Below are 16,632 nucleotides of genomic sequence, written 5' to 3'. Positions count from 1 at the left end.
TGAGGAACAGCTGAATACCATAATCCGGTACTATGTTTTGTGCTACAATGTTTTATTGGGTTTTATTTCCTTTTAAAATCATGTTAATTAAAAAATCTTTGCCTCAGTTAATCTCTGTGGCTTACAGGGTTTCAACTGAACCCTTTAAAACGTGTTCTTCGTCCTTGATCATTGTTTCTAATTTTGCGCTTCTTTCAGAGTGGTGAATCAAAGAGAAATTAATCTGATTCAATTCATGTTTTTTTGTTTTTTTTTTTTTTTAATTGATTCCAATTCCAGATGGTTTTTACACCCTTCAAATGGTTTAATGGGGCTGTGTTTTGGATGCTCCCTTCCAATGCTTTCACCCCAATCATTTCTTTTGCCTTAATCATGAAGGCTGGGAACTGGAGAGCTGTCAATTTGACTTCCCATGGAATAAAAAGCCTTCAGAAGACATTAAAGTTTCCTGTGGAAGAAAACAAGGAGGATTTGGGGCAAACATCATTTTGTATCAATAACCTCCTAATCTGCTCTAGCCACCCGCTGCAATCTTCTAATTCTGAACATTTAAAAAAATCACTTATCAATGGATATTTTTAATTACCTCTCCCCATGTAAAATAAATATCACAGATTCATAAAAGAAATAGTGTGATGTAGGGATTCCTGGGGGGAGGAAACAGGCTCTTTGTCTTCCTCTTCTTAAATGAAATGTAGAGTTACATCCAATGGTTGGTTCCACGAAGAGCACCTACAACCCGGGCCCACGCATGTCTAATGCCCAACACCCAGATCTGAGTCTGGGCCCAGACTGTCCTGACTGGAAGCTGTGAGATCTCAATGAGCTTTAATATTGCTCTGCCCTCAGCTCTAAATGAAAAACATAATTTAAGCATAATTAAAAATACTGAAACAAAAATGTAGCACATGGCTGGAGCACAAATCTTATGAGGATCGGCTGAGGGAGCTGGAATTGTTTGGTCTGAAGAAGAGGAGGCTGAGGGGAGACCTTATCGCTCTCTACAACTGCCTGAAGGGAGGTTGTGGTGAGGTGGGGGTTGGCCCCTTCAGTACAACAATAGGTAATGGCCTCAGGTTGTGCCAGGGGATGTTTGGGTTGGATATTAGGAAGATTTCTTCTCTGAAAGAGTGGTCAGGTGCTGGAATGGGCTGCCCAGGGACGTGGTGGAGTCACTGCCCCTGGTGGCGTTCAAGAAAAGAAAGAGTGGAGATGTGGCACTGAGGGATGTGGTTTAGTGGAGGAGCATTGGTGGGAGGTGGATGGTTGGACTGGGTGACCGTGGAGGTCTTTTCCAACCTTGGTGATTCTATGATTCTATGAAATGCTGAAATCACAACTGAACCACAGGATGTATGCTTGCTTTTAAATGGCAGGATAAGAGTACATTTGGGCTTTTTTTTTACAAATATCTGTGCAAAGTGGGCAAAGAGAACCTCCAAGCCTTTTCTGATCACTGATATCTTCACAAAACTGTTTGTTGTAATGTTTTGTCCAAAGTTTCATTCGCCCGTTCTTGGATGCCTGCGCTGTTGGTGCCCCAGCTTAGCATTTCATCATGACTTAAGTCTGTTATTCAAGTTGCTCAGCTTGTTAAGGATCTGACCTGCCTGTTCTCATGCTTAGCTTCTTCTCCTACAGTCATTGAAGAGCTCTTTTATATTTCTGCTGACTTGAGGGTATTTGCAGGCTGTGGCATTATCCTTCTTGCAACGCATCATATTGAGTTTCTGCAGGAGCTCCTCCTCACCTTGGCCAGATTTTGAGTTCTTTTTGGTCTGTACTTTTATAAGCTCTGCATCGGGTGAATCCCTCTCTCTGAGCTTTTTTTCTGTCAGAATTTCATAGCAGCAGATTCGGAAGAAATCCTGCAAAATGTAAGAATATTAATGGGGTGCTATCTCATGTGAGAGCAAACTGAAATTCAGCACAGATTCTGAAGGCAGCTGGAGGAACACATGACAGGTCAATCCATCAAATAGGAATGCTGTGGCTTCCACGAGCCTCCTTTTTAAAACTGGGAATTGCTGCCCTCAGCTTTTCAGGTGCTGAATGTGTACTCAGGGGGCTGATGAGGTCCCACAGAAGCAAATGAGAGAAAGCAAAGCCGGCTGCTGCCTAACGGGCAGTGCCTCCTGAGGGCTGTTGGCTGTGATGTAGCAAAGCTGAAGGCTGATGCCATGGGGCCACTGGGAGTGGACAGGACAGCCATGTGCCCTCATGGGCTGCAGCTTCGGAGGCTTATGCAAGCTGTAGATCACAGCTTATAGTGCAAACACCTAGATGCTTCCCAATTAGACGGCATTTGGGGGTATTTTGTGCCGATGTTTATGCTCAGTTTGCATTAGGACAAAACAACAAATGTTGAAGAGCCCCTTTCTCCCCTGAGATGAAATACCTAATTTCTGCTTGGCTGTAGAAAATAAACAATCTGCAGTAGCTCGGAGGCTTAATTAAAAGTAGACTATACCTGTGGTAAGAACTGGCAAACATCATCTTTTTAATGGCTTGTGTGAGCAATCAAAGGGAAAAGAAAAAGAAGAAAAGGCTGTTTGAGTCTGCAGTGTAATGAGAAAAGCAGTTCTGAAGAGCAGCCAGTGTGGGGACCGCAACCTTTGCTGATGGCACCCTTGGAGATAAACATGACTAATCTAAGCACTGAGTGACACACGGGATGGAGAGTATTACTTTAACAAGATGTGTTTTATAGAGCTGCTTGATTTTACCACCAGGATACAATGAAGACATAATGAAAAACAGAAATAGAAGTACTTTGGAGATGGTGGGAAGAACATTTACTCCCAGCACCAACTGAAGGGAAGAGGGGCCTAAGCCAGTCCCTCAGTGCCCGCTCTGCGGGAGGAAGGAAGTGCTCACCAGAGATTCACCAGGATGGATTTCAAAGAAGCAACACGAAAACCTGCAGAGTTTAATTCCATTAGAATGGGTCGTTTGCTGTGAGCCTCCTAAGAAAGACCATCGCTTGCTCACAAGCAAAGAGACAGCTGTCAGTTGCAGAGCCGAACAGGATCCAGCTGTCCTCAGTGCACATTGCAGTAGAAGAAAAAAGAATAACAAAGTTCTGATACACACCAACACAAGAGCAGAGGAACAGAAAACAGCTCCTGCTGCCCTCTCATCCTTGCCACTACTCTAAAGCATGCTTCCCTGACCCATCCCACGTCTGCACGGTTCCTGCATGGACCATCCATGTGAAAGTCCCCTTTTGCTGCACTGAATCCCCTACCAGAGAAGAGCCGCACTTCACACTAATGGCGGTGCTGTGCTGGCGGCTCCCCTGCAACCACAGCACTGCCCACTGCTGCCCTCACTGCCTTGCAGTAAGTTTGTTCTACCCCAATTGCTTACTATGGAGGAGGTGCAATAGCAAATTCTTTCAGATACGTTCATCTGTTAGTGAAAGAGAGGAGGAAGCTGCTTAATTTGGTAACGGGGAGACGTTCCTCACTGAAACATCACAGGCAACAAATGAGCATTCTGGGGCTTAGGTTTGTTAATTATTCTACGTCTGTCAAGAAGAGAATTCTTCTGGTGCTGCATTTCAAGTGGGAAAAATATACAGTCGTGTGTGCTGAACTCTTGAGAGAGAAACTGAAGATGTTCGCAAAGACAAATTACAGTGGGAAAATAAAACATATGTGATTTATTACTGACTTTAATCCTTTTTCTTCTTACTTCTAGACAAGCTCATTAGGGAAGAACTGAGTTCTGCAGGAGCTGCCTTCGTTCACAGGCCTCTGATGAGCAATCAGCGCTGTGCTCTGAAGCGTGAACTTTATATGTGTACAGAAATTCACAGTTCAACAAATTCCACTGGTCAGCCTGGAGATGGAATAACAACAGAAGTAGATGTGTTATTACAGATAGTGACCCAACACCTCCCTTCTCAGTCTCTGAACTTACCTTTCCCTTTGCCCACCTCTGAAGTGATGAGCTGAGTCAGTCTCCACTCTGTCACATATATGATGAGGTGTATGATGCAATTTCAGCTGGACAAAAATACCACTGCTGTGTTTTTAATTTTGAGACTGTTTTTCTTGCTTTGCTATTGACATAAAAGCCTTATATATGTGGTGGAGATTAAAAAATACCACAGTGCACAGCCTATCCCATGTGAAAACACATGGGAGATCCTGCATTCCCTCTGCTGTTCGAGGTGGAATCCCAGGGATCACCCGAGACCCACAGGCAGCACAGAGGGCGGCACATCGGCCTGTTGGTGGCAGCAGGGGTGGGCAGAGGCTGCCATTAACCTACATGGACTTCTTAGGTCCAGTGCTTCTAGCGCATCTTGGCTTCCCTTCTTTGAAGGGGAGAAGCATTCTGCGAGGCTAGCAATGACATTAAGTTCTCTGCAGCACTGAAGTGGAAGGAGGAGAGTGATGCTCCGAGGGTTGTGGAAGGAGAACCTGAAATTCATAAAAGCTGTTTTAACTACCTGTTGTAGGGGACCTGCTTTAGCAGGGGGTTGGACTTGGTGATCTCCTGAGGTCCCTTCCAACCCCTGCAATTCTGTGACTTCGTGACAAGATCTTTTCATTTAATATATGGCTATATTGCTATTAGGAACGGGTGGCAGAATGCTGTCTGAGACTTCAGTTCCTCTCATCTCACAGTCTTAAGGCAAAGCAGTATCTGTTACACCAGCAGTGCAGCCTGGCACTTCATGTTTTTTATTTTATTTTCCTTAATTCTTCCCATTCTCCCTCCCTCCCTGCCACCAGACAATATTTTAAAGGTTTTTAGCCACTGAAAAAACTTTTACATAATACACATTCCATAAACTGAGAGATTTTGGAGCTCGTTCCCTGATACACGAGCTGAGTAAGGATGAATTGGCAGAGGATGCATTCCATAGGGAAATGGTGCTGCAGAGTGCTCTCATGTCAGGAGTCAGGACATTGTTGTGTCCTGCTTGCTGATGGGGCGACTGGCAGCCACCTGCCCACACCAACCACTCCTTGCCAGTACAGCATCCCCCATCCTCTGTCCTGTCAGCAGGGTGGAAGTGTCCTTCCAAAGGCTGGAGAGCATCACAGCTCCTGCTGGCATCAATCAGAACTGCCCTACACAATGATTCTTGTAAGTAAGAAATACACTTGCTTGATCTACTAAATGCAGAGGGGTAAAGAAATTACTATATTCTGAAGTGGTCACCAAAAGACTAAAAGAAGCACAGGTTTGTACGGATAGACCCAGTTTCTCCCATTGGTGCTGCCTGAAGGCACGTCTCCTGCTTCTGTCCCAGACAGGGCAGGCATTTTAATTTGCCCTCCATGGAAATCAGCCCTATGAACCCCAGCAAGCACTTCTCACACCAGCGTTATTCATGCCTTTCATTCATTTAAAGCTCCCTAGCAAAAGATCATAGAGTCATTATAGTTAGAAAGGACCACTAAGATCATTTAGTTCAACCATCAACCCATCACCACTATGCCCATTAACCACGTCCCTCAGTGCCACACCTCCAGGTTTCCTGAACACCTCCAGGGACAGTGACTCCTCCACCACCACCCTGGGCAGAAAGTTCCAATGCCTCACCACTCTTACTGAGAAGAAAGCATTGCTAATACACAACCTGAACTTCCCCTGGAGCAACTTAAAAGATGTACACCCAGGCAGGGAGTTGTCCTACAGCGAGGGACTGCAGTCTTCTCCATGCCTGCTCAGAAGTTGACCGACCCCAACATCTTTGGGAACCAACTCAACGCCTTCAGAGATTTCCCCTCCCTGATAGCGCAGCGGTGGGGTCAGCTTTCTCACAGAGCATGGCTGACGTCACACCAGTGATGAAGGATGATATTTTAATTAGTTCAAGGTGGTTTATGCTGCCACAGGAGATCACAGAAGTCCGGTAGCTTTATCATCACCAAGCTCTGAAATGATGCATTTGATAGCAGCATGCATCAAATCTGTTTTCCATTAAAGCATTACCCGTCCACAAAAATTGAAAATAAATCATCCCATTATTCACTGGACTTTGACCATTTCCTAATCTCACGAAACACACAGAAATAGCTATGCTAATGATGTTGTTATGAATCCCTTTTTTCTACTCATCATTACCATTTTAAAGCTGCTTAAATGGACTAGTAATCACCATAGCAACAAAGCAGCAGTCAGGAGGACTACTGTCAAGAGAATTTGGTATCTCCAAAGGAAATGCGATCTATTTTTTTTCTCAAATATCTTTCTAATGGAAGCTGAGTTTCTTCTGATTTTGAATGTGACAGCAGACCAGAAAGAGACGAGAAGAAAACATAACAATTCTTGTGAAAGCACCAAATATCCCCAAGCATACACTTCTTATTTATTGAAGCAAAGTTTAAGAGGCATAAATAGAGAAGAATTAATATGTCACCAAGATCTGAAGAATGCATTGAGGTAAATAACACATTCAGGTAGGAAAAAGGCAATGGTACACTTGGGAGAGCACATAACTGAGGTCCAGAAGAAGACAGCAGCTTCACTGTACCTCAGATTTCAGGTGGTGGTTTGTTTGGCCTTGCTTTAAAGTTCCTCTTCCTTGTTCTGCTCCCTCCTTCAGCTGTTCCATACTGACAGACCCTTAAAATGATCTGCCATGCTATATTCCACAGTCTGACACCATTATTGTAGTTGTTCCTTGGACAATGGTAAACTAAAGGTAATTCTATTAAAAATGAGATATTATTAAATAAATTAAAAAAAAAAAAGCCCTTGCAGCTGCCTGGCTTGTAAAAATTCTGTACGTTGACAATGACTGAAACATTGAAATAACTACCATTGTTTGTCTGTGGTCTCTCCCCCATCCTTCACCATCTCTGGAAGACTTCATAGGTTACAGGAAGAAGCAAGTTGATTCAAAGACAAATAACGAAACTGCTAAAAACAAAGAAAAATGTAAAATAACGAATCCTATCCGTTCATATGCCTCACAAACTGTCTGCATAAAAACTCCTTCTGTGAAAAGGGAGCAAGTTGTGCCTGACGTTGGGAAGCTCCTCTGCCACGAGCCCAACCCCATTGCACGGCACAGGTTTAGAGGCTTCCCAAAGTATGGCTTTTTGTCCTCAAAATATCTGACAGCAGCTGTTCTATTCAGGCACTTAACAAGCTAGAACAGAGAGCAAGTACAAGAAGAACGCTCGCCTGTAGGCACACATAGCTTAGTAGCCATGCTGGAGTTCTGTGGAGCAGCCCTTCCAACCCTACAAGAAGACAGCAGTCTTAGAGAGGATGGCATTTAGTCCCATGCAAAGTTGGAAGGGACTCTTACGGATCATTTAGGTCCAGCCACGGCAGGGACATCTCCCACTCACACCACCATCCCATTCAGCCTTGAGCACTCTGGTGGCGGGGCAGCCATGTCTCCTCAGGACAGCTGAGCTGCTCCCAGGGCCACGGGGCGCCCATCCTGCCTGCAGGCCTCTGTGTCTGGAGGGGCTGGAAATCTGGCATGGCTTCAGCCTCAAATCAGCACAAAAGCATTACAGCACCACGGTGCACTTGGATGAACTGCACGGCTGCTTTTCTTGGATTGTGCAGCTGTGTTTTTAACTGGCCTGGGTGTGTGTGGAATACACACAGTACAGAGGACTCCCCGAGGCCTGCCTGCCGCTCTGCAGCCAGCTGCTGCTCCCACCTCACGGCCCATGAGCGCGTGCAGACTGCTGAGGGGCAGACCTGAAGCAGCATGTACTCTCCAAGCTTCTTTCCTTCATTATTGAACACCAGCAGGCAGACTCGGTGTGTTTTTACCAGGTCCTGCTCAAGGTGTGGGGAGTACGTGAGCTGTATTTGCGAGCTGAAGGCACCAGAAGAGCTCACAGGAAAGCATATTAGGTAAAAACCTCTAGTAAAGTCCTGCCAGGTGCCCACCTGAGCTCCGCCTGGGGCTGAAGGCTTCTACAACAGCACAACACAGCAACCCCAGTGCACACGGAGCAGCTCTTCTCCGTCCCTTGCACAGGAGCTGTCACATCACCCTTGCAGCTAAACAGGTTCCAGTGAGTTACAATCTGCACCAACCCACTGGCAAGTGCAGCTGAGAAAGATGCCTGCTGCTCATTAAAAACAGAGAGAATGAGAGAGAATGCAGGCAGCAAAATTCTCCCTAGTCAGAGCATCAAACCCAGCATCTGGGAAATGCACTGAACGTCATTCCCTGCAAGATCTTCACTTTAAGTTGGTTCAATATTTCATCCATTAGCTATATTTCAACAATGACTTAGCAGAGCGATAGGAGTTTCAGCTCCTCAGCTGCACTGGTAGCAAAAGAAAGACAAGAAGAGTCCCCTGAGCCCTGACCAACCCAACACAGCACGATCACAGAGTCACAGAGGGGCTGAGGCTGGAAGGGACCTCTGCATCCACTGACCTGGGGCACACGAGGTGCCAAGCCTGGGTGCTTCTGCTGCCTGGAATGAGCCATGACCTCGAGCCGGCCCAGTTTCACCAAGCTAGAGAGGGGCAGCACCTGGCTGTGGCAACCTTCAGTGCCAGGGGACCATGAGCTGCTCTCCATGTGATTCAGGCACAGCCAACCAGAGATCCAGCCCTGTGCGACCTGCACCCGAAATCGGGAGTCCTATCAACTGTCCCACCACCACATCCCCACTGTCATCACCCAACTGCACAGCTTGTGATGTGCCCTCGGTCAGGCCAGGAGCCTGGCTCTTCTTTCATCAACCAATCTGGTGATGAGCAACCTAATGAGCCTGCTGAAATGGTGCTGCTGAAAGCTGGGAGAGAAGTGTCTCTTATTATTAGGGCTTTTTTTGGTATCAGTGGGGAAAAAACATATATATACATCCTAAAAAGAACAAAAGCTTACAAATTGCTGAAACTGGGCACTTATATTTTGATATTCTCTGGCAAAAAGTGGATTATAATGCAGCTGTATCAGCTGTAGAGTAACATGAAGAGCATATAAGGGACCACACGTACAACAGAACTCCCGTCTTCTCCAGACTGTGCTTTGTGGATGCCCTACAACATTCCCTGCTCGGAACACAATGCCCAAACACCCCCAGGTGAACCTCCCTCTTTGCCTTCTTTTTCCCAGCTCTGAAGTTCTGAGAGCAGGAGCAGGGGAAAAGCTGCTGCTTGAAGGCACTGGATGAAAGGCAGAGCTAACAGCAGCACGCTGGTCTGCAAATATTTGCACAACTGGGATTCGCACCAAGGTGTGCACACAGAAGCTAGCTTTAGCTCACAGTTCCTTTCATTACTCTTTAACACTATAAAGTCAGGGCCGACACTATGATGTTTATACAACCTGTATGAAAAGATTACCTCTGAAATCCGATGGACACTGCAGTACATCCAGGGGAACACTGAGGCGATTTTATATATCACGTTTGTTACATCCCCCCAAAACTTACCTGAGGCTGCAGTTGCCAGGGCAGTTGTGCCAACCCACAATGGCTCACTGTGATGGAAAGGCAGATGTGCACAGCACTCCGAGGTGCTCTGCTGGGCTCCTGCCTTTATAGGAAGGTCTGTTGAGTCCCAGTGCTGGCATTAGTTAGGTGGCAGCAGGCAGGAGCTCTCAGCCCTTGTATGAAGACAGCAACATGAGTAAATACTCATAAAGCATATTCCCCATAAAGACATGTTCAGTGTATGTCACTGTTAGTTAACACAGGAGCCCATCCCCCAGCTTTTCCCAGAGGATCTGAAAGATGCCATCAAAGAGGTGGTGGAGTCACCGACCCTGGTGGTGTTGAAGGAGTGTTTGGATGTTGTGTTGAGGGACATGGCTTAGCGAGAACCATTGGTGAAGGGCGAATGGTTGGACTGGATGATCCGGTGGGTCTTTTCCAACCTGAGTGATTCTATGATTCCATGATCACTTTTCCCCAAGACCAAAGTGCTTCTCAGACTTAGGTCATTTCTGCACATTTATAGACTTACGTGATATTTTTAGGGATGGTTGGCTTTAGAAACAGCTCATGCAACTCACTCCTTACTCATGTGACGGGATAGCATTTGTCAGTGGCTGAAGACATTTCTGATCAGAGATGACTTTTCAAAATGCATAAATAATACTTAATGTACCTGCTTGGCTTACAGTCTTTATACTAACAGCAGTCCCTCTTAAATACTTCCCTGACTTAGGAAAAGCAAGGAGAGCATTTAGAGAAGCTCTTACTGACTTAGCTGAGAGGTCAAAACCTGATGCCCTGTGCTCAAAAGAACAGCATGGAGATGAGTGAGCAAATATCAGCTTAGATTGAACAATCTTTCCCAAATACCTCTTTGTGTTATGCACCTACTTTTACATTTATTCTTTTACAGGCACACCTTCTGCTCAAAGTCAACCTGAATCAGTGAGAACCCTCGGACATCATTCACCTTCAGTCTCAGCCAGACTGTAAGGGTAGAAGGCAGCCACTCATTGCTACTAATTACCATGCAAAGTGGGGATGAAGATTAAATTCTGGTCCATAGGATCTCACCCAGCCACGTGGGATCATCCAGAGATGAAATGGAGCAGATGGTAAATGGATCAAATGGTTTTGGATAAAGGTTTGTGTACGCACATGAGGAGGAGGAAGATAGGTGCATAAGGGAAAACATTCACATGGAGTTAGGGGAGGGGGAAACACAGGGAGAAGCTGAAGAACAGGCAAAGTTGATAGTTAACCAAAAGAGAAGCATAATGAAAAAGGAAGACTGAAGGAAATCCTTTTCCACATATAGCCATCTTCCATTTGAAGTGGTAAAAACAGAGCTTCAGTAGAGGATGCAAAAACACATTATACCCAATTCACATCTCAAAAAAGCGTGAAGCTCACAATGTACAAAGAAGAGACAGGTATCTAAATGTGGAAACAGGTCTCTATCTTCCCATCATCTTCCCTCTCTGCTTCCCAACCAAAGCTAAACTGGCCAAATAAATCAGTTCAGGTTAAATATAGCACCAGGCACATTCACAACTACATCCTTGAGGCACTGCATTAAGCCCACTTAACTTCTCATGTCAACAGCTCAGTGAAGAGCTGCTGCAAGAGAGTTCTCTTAAAAATGCCTCAGCTTCTCTAACACAGAAAATACATCTTTTAGAACTCGTAACTCATGATGTAGGGGAATATCTGAAGCTGAGAGGAGCCAATAACTTGTAGACAGAACATTTAGCTTACCCTGAAACTGTCTAAAAAGAAGAATGTATTAGAATCATAGAATCATAGAATGGCCTGGGTTGAAAAGGACCACAACGATCGAGTTTCAACCCCCCAATATTGAATCCAGGCACTCCGTAGAGGAACTTAGACTCAAAAAAAATTACTTAAAATAGGGAAAAAAGAGCAAACCACACCCACTTCTCCAGTCTGAATGCAGAAACTGTCCTTTACAAACTCATTAGTACTTGCTCTGCACGATGGAGTTAGAGCTGCACAGACAGCAGGTATGCAGCTCATTCGGTATTATTTCCATGGGCCGCTAAAGTGAGCTGAGAAAACAAAATCTGTTTTCAGGAACACCATCCCTCTCCCCAGGTCCCACGCAGCCTACAGGCAAACCAGACATCGAGGCTCCACACGCTCCTTCCACCAGGCTGCGGGCAGCCAGGGCTGAATCCAACCTGTGTGAGCACTCTTGCAGATGCACCTGATCTTGTACAGAAGTACTTAATGAAAAAGGCATTAACAGAAGAACAAGGGAGAAATTAAGTATGGTTTGAACACACAAGTATTTAAAACAGAAGCTTAAAAGCACCACTTTGTCACCAGACGCATAGCTGTCATCGTGAGAAAACTAAATATAGAGGTAAATGGAACAGCGCGCATTCATGACTGCAGGGTCTGCCACGGACTGATCTATTTCAATGGAGCAAAGCATAAAAAGGAGCATTGTAGGGACAAACAAATACATTCAGATTAGATGACCAGGAAGCTCACTCTCGGTATCGTGTTCCTAACCAGAAACAAAGCCCCGAGTATGCAGTGAAAGCCAGTGCTGTGCAGCCAGCTCCTGTGACAGACACCGTGGACAAAGAAGCCCTACCACTGATCCCCAGCAGGGTTACAGATTTCACAGAAGCACGGCCAAAGGCACGGCAACCAGCTACATCCGTGTCTGGACAGAAGACCTGAAGTGACCACAGGTACTGAAAGACAAAGAACAGCCCTCGTCAGCTGTACAAGCTTTCTAAGCACAGCTCCCACATACCTCTGAGGCAGAAAGGCTCTCATTCTTACCCCCAGGCCTACCCGTAGCACAGTCTGCACCTATTACTTTGTCTAAGAGCTTTTATTGAGTCTCCTTTCACCCATATGCTCTCCTTCAGTGGGAGTGCCTTAAACTCACCAGTTGCTTTTCCATCCCTTGGGTTAACTACACGATTACCAAGGGACAGATGCTAAACTGCACAGGAGCCAAAACCACGGAGGTGCTCTCCAATGCACCAATGCATCACTTCAGATAAAAGCACAGCTTTTGTGCTTCAAAAGCAGTGAGCACCAGAAACCACACACCTCCCCAGCAAAAGGCTCCAGTCTGCTGTGACAAAAAGGCAGTATTCTGCCTCGCTGCAGGAAATCTGCTGTTGAGTTCGCTATACCAACTACTGGAGTTTGTCAAAAGGGTTAGCACAAAGCATTTATATGTTTATTTAAATAAAAATTATAATTTATACAAGACTTTTTAAACAAACAACATTTTCTTAAAAAATGTACAGGGCAAATCATTTCATTATCTCAATTTTTCGTACAGTATAAGTCTTTTGTCAAACAAAAGTTACACTGATAATGAGTTATTTACAACTTCAAAATATAGACTCAAACTTCAGACATAAAAATTTTAACATCCATTATATTTCAATGATTAGTAGTAGAAATTAAACATCTGCCAAAATGTACAGAATTCAATAAAAACTACCAGTGTTTTTCATACAAGTTTAAGTAGCCAAAAAAAAGTACATCCTTTCATCTCCTCAGGATTGGGTGAAATCTCCGTTCTTCTTTGCCTGCAGGAACAACAGTGGGGTTTTGCTGCTGGCTTCCCGTGTGATGCTGCTACTTAGAAATAGCTTGTTTCATTCAATCTTGCCTCACAAAAGCCACAGTGTATGGAAAGGCATGATTTCATATTTCAGCTTTTTTTTTTTTTCCTTCTGAATTGAAACGGTCACCAATAAGTAACTGAAGTAGTCAGTTTTCATCTCCCTTTTTTTCTTCCTTTAAAAGGGACTCAAACTAACCAATGCACTTCTGCTAAAAGAAGTTAAATCCAACAGCAGCGAACCGCACACATCAACAGAACTGCAAATATAAACAGCAAACAGAATGACAAGAACATCACTTTCTGCTATTAGAAAGTAACACTTCACATTAAGTGGTACTACCCAGCCTGCTAATGAAGCAAAGCAGGTTACACTGCAAAGTTACGTAGGACAAGTGGAGTTTAAGGTTAATTTGAGTGTAATTGTACAAATCAAGTATACATTTACTCACTGTCCTGCCCCTGCTGCCCTCCAAGCATACAAGGATGCAGCAGAGGAACGAGCACAGGAGTACTCAGAAGTAAACACACTGAGGGTACCTTGGAGCAGCAGTGATGTTCTGTAACGCACAACGCCGTTGCACAGCAGGAACCTGGACAACCTCATGTAAAGTGAACTTTGCAAAATATGTACATAGACGTCCGCTATATTACAGCTCCTACAAAAATCCAGTCTGTTTTCTACACATTAGAATGAAATGGTGTTGCATTGCAGTTTGCCCTAGGTTTACTGCTTAAGGAATTGCTCGTTTTCAAATTCACACTGTTAAAACGTGCACTGATTCTGAATGCCAACACATCAGATTTTGTAAAAAGTTTTTTAATTCCTTTGTCCAGAAAGAAAATAAAATTAAGAGCATATTGTACATGAGGCATTTCAGGCTGGGAGAAAGGATCGTCATCTCTTTTCTCCTGCTCTGAAGCCCAGGCGTGTTGAACCACCCTGGCACCACAAGCACAGGACCTACAGCTCCTTCAGGAACCAGAATCCTGGACAACCCTATAAACCAGGGTCAACCAGTGATGGGGGTGTGAGGGAAGTAACAAGTGTCAGTCAACTGATTTCCTATTGAAACTGCTGTTATGATCAGAGTGAAGGTATAAATTACACTTGAAAAAATGATACAAAAATAAGAAAAAGAGCATGCTCTCTGTAAAAAATATAGTTTTCTGTTTCTTCAACAACAAAAAAAAAAAGAACCAAAAACCAATAGCTTTGAACACACCCAAGGGGTTTCTTCCTTAAGACAAAATGAATGAATCTGGTTAAGATTTATATAACATTAAGCGATTTTAATGCCTATTAGCCACACTCACTATTCAGGGAAGCTTCTAGGAAGGAAAGTCAAACGACGATACAAAACAATTACAAAAAGATTGACTGATTTTAAAGCAGGTTTGAAGAAGAAAATTAAGTTCAAGGAATTTAAACATAAAATCTGCCTATGTCAAGCGAAGAAACCACGAACTGCCAAGCTACATCCATGTTAGATGGTGGCAAAATGGAATGCCTACCCGGCCTCACTTACACGTTAAGCTTTCAGGTCCTGATGTACACACATGGGCAGCATTAGAAATGCACCCCTTTTCCTGGTTGCAAAGCTCAAGAGATCTCCACAATGACATCCCAGCCCTTGTGGATTGTCTCCTGTTTCTGTTCACAGTTCCATCCAGGGCATGGTGCTTTACCACAGTCAGTGTTTTACTTCACAACACCCAACCAAATCACAGTATTCGACAGTATTTCTTCATATCAGGTGTACTTTAGGTTCTTTGCATCATACCTCTTCACAGCCAGACTGAAATAGTTTTGTACAGTTTAACTGCCTCCTTCAGTACTGCTGCATTTAAGTTACTTTAAGTAAAAACTGTGCTAAGTGTTAAAGATCCTTTGGTGTTTGGCTCTGCCACTCCTTCATTCTATCTTTTTCCCCATGTAAAGAAAGAAAAATCCCTGTTAAAAAAAAAATCTGTGAAACTAAGTCCTATTTTTTATACAAGGATTTGCATTTCCATTACTTTTTTGGGGTCCTCCATATAACACCTGGAGACATCGCACTACTCAACTCAAAAGACACAGAGAAGGAACAGACAAACTGGAAGGCTTAGCGTAACTCCTACTGTGCTTCAAGAAAAATGCAAATAGAATTCTAAACCTCTCAGACGGGTGCTATTGTATAGAATATAAAAGCTTACTGTACTAAAGTTGAAGGTCAATATGTGCTTTGCTACCAGAAAGGCCTGAGAGGGTTTAGAGAAGGAGCACAGCCTTCCTGTTTCACCTGGCAATTGGGTTTAACTGTTAGTACAATTTAATTCCACGAGTGGAAACACAGTGACATTGCAATGCCCCTCAAATGACATTCTGAGAAGGAAATAGTGCTTTCAGTTGCTATCTCGTAGTGTTATTATAAGGTAACTCTAGAGAAAAGCCAAATTAAAAAACGGCCATGTTGCAGTTTAGTTTAACGACTCCCAGCTCCCCAACACAAAAAGCCCACAAGTCTTTGATGCAATAACATACAAACACCTTGTACATACAACATGTACAACAGTTGAGCCCTTCTATGACAAGTATCTACAGAAATACAAATATACGATGCCTAACATTTTAGGAACAACGTTTTGATGCCCTCTTTTATAAAAAGTATCTGCCTGCCTTCCTTCCTCTTACTTTGGTGAATCAGGAAAGGAAGATATAGCTAGAAACGTTTTCCTCCAATTCACTGTACAAACAATTTAGATCTCTGTACGCAGAAAAAAACTGATCCTAAGCCAACTGGAAAATAACATTCTTCGATGCAAGGTTTAGCAAGGAGTTATTTTAAGTGCAGTTACAAATATGGAAATACTAAGATGGTAATGCTTCCTTGGTGTCGCCACCAGTTTTAATATAGAACCCAATTAAAAACTTAAAGCTGAAGAAACAGATTTCAGGATATTGCAGTTGTCGTTCTCACATCTTGGGGAAAAAATAACTGAGATAATGGGGCCAACGTATCCCCAGTGATTTAAGTGCAGTTAAAAGGGATCAGTCTGTTTCAGTCCATTATTCAGTCACTTCTCCTAGCGTCTTTCGAGCTACTCATCTCAGTAAATAAACATTAAAAGTGCTTAATGTACAAGGCTAATAGTGATGATAGCACTTCCACTGTTTTGCTTCATTTTGGTTGTGTTTTTTTTTTTTGTGGGTTTTTTACAATTTTTTTTTTTTTTTTTACAAAAACCTTAAAAACAAACATGAAGGCATATATAAAATACACTTGATTTATGTAACAGATAGAATATAAACCACCAGACAAGAAAAATTATTGCAAAATAGATGAGGATGTTCATTTTTTTTTTTCACTACCAAATTGTAAAATAAGAAAGTTTCCTTTAGGTTTCCTAAGATAAGATACTAGCTCTCACTGTTCGATGATGCGGAGGTTATTTTCACATACTGGTTGAAAATCGTCTCAAAAGCTTCATCTCTGTGTACCATAGCACCAAACACCAAAGGCTAAATGACAGGAAAAGAAAGAAAAGATCAAGTCAGTCTGGAAGAAGAAAACTGTTCCCTTAGGTATGGTTTTGGCCACACCGTTAGGAGCAGCACTGTACTCAAAGTACATTAATAAAGAG

At 43.6% G+C, this 16,632-nt stretch overlaps 1 protein-coding gene and 1 long non-coding RNA gene across 13 annotated transcripts in view; one reads left to right on the top strand and one right to left on the bottom strand.

Annotated features, from left to right (window-relative positions):
- The first annotated feature begins 9,435 nt into the window (after positions 1 to 9,435).
- Positions 9,436 to 16,225, top strand: LOC121108891. The gene is made up of 3 exons (XR_005843528.1): positions 9,436 to 9,501; positions 10,303 to 10,504; positions 11,931 to 16,225. It is a non-coding gene; the product is annotated as an uncharacterized LOC121108891 (long non-coding RNA).
- The window catches only part of GRAMD4 (GRAM domain containing 4), a 76,952-nt gene continuing 72,913 nt past the window's right edge, over positions 12,594 to 16,632 (bottom strand). For all 12 annotated transcript variants that reach the window (XM_040657095.2, XM_040657125.2, XM_040657079.2 and 9 more), the window contains one exon: positions 12,594 to 16,510. In XM_040657095.2, the coding sequence (XP_040513029.1) occupies positions 16,409 to 16,510 (102 nt within the window). In that variant the 3' untranslated portion in view covers positions 12,594 to 16,408. The remainder of the gene's footprint in view (positions 16,511 to 16,632) is intronic.

The sequence above is a fragment of the Gallus gallus genome, chromosome 1 (assembly GCF_016699485.2).
Source record: "Gallus gallus isolate bGalGal1 chromosome 1, bGalGal1.mat.broiler.GRCg7b, whole genome shotgun sequence".
Taxonomy (NCBI): domain Eukaryota; kingdom Metazoa; phylum Chordata; class Aves; order Galliformes; family Phasianidae; genus Gallus; species Gallus gallus.
This window is presented reverse-complemented; position numbering and strand designations above follow the sequence as displayed.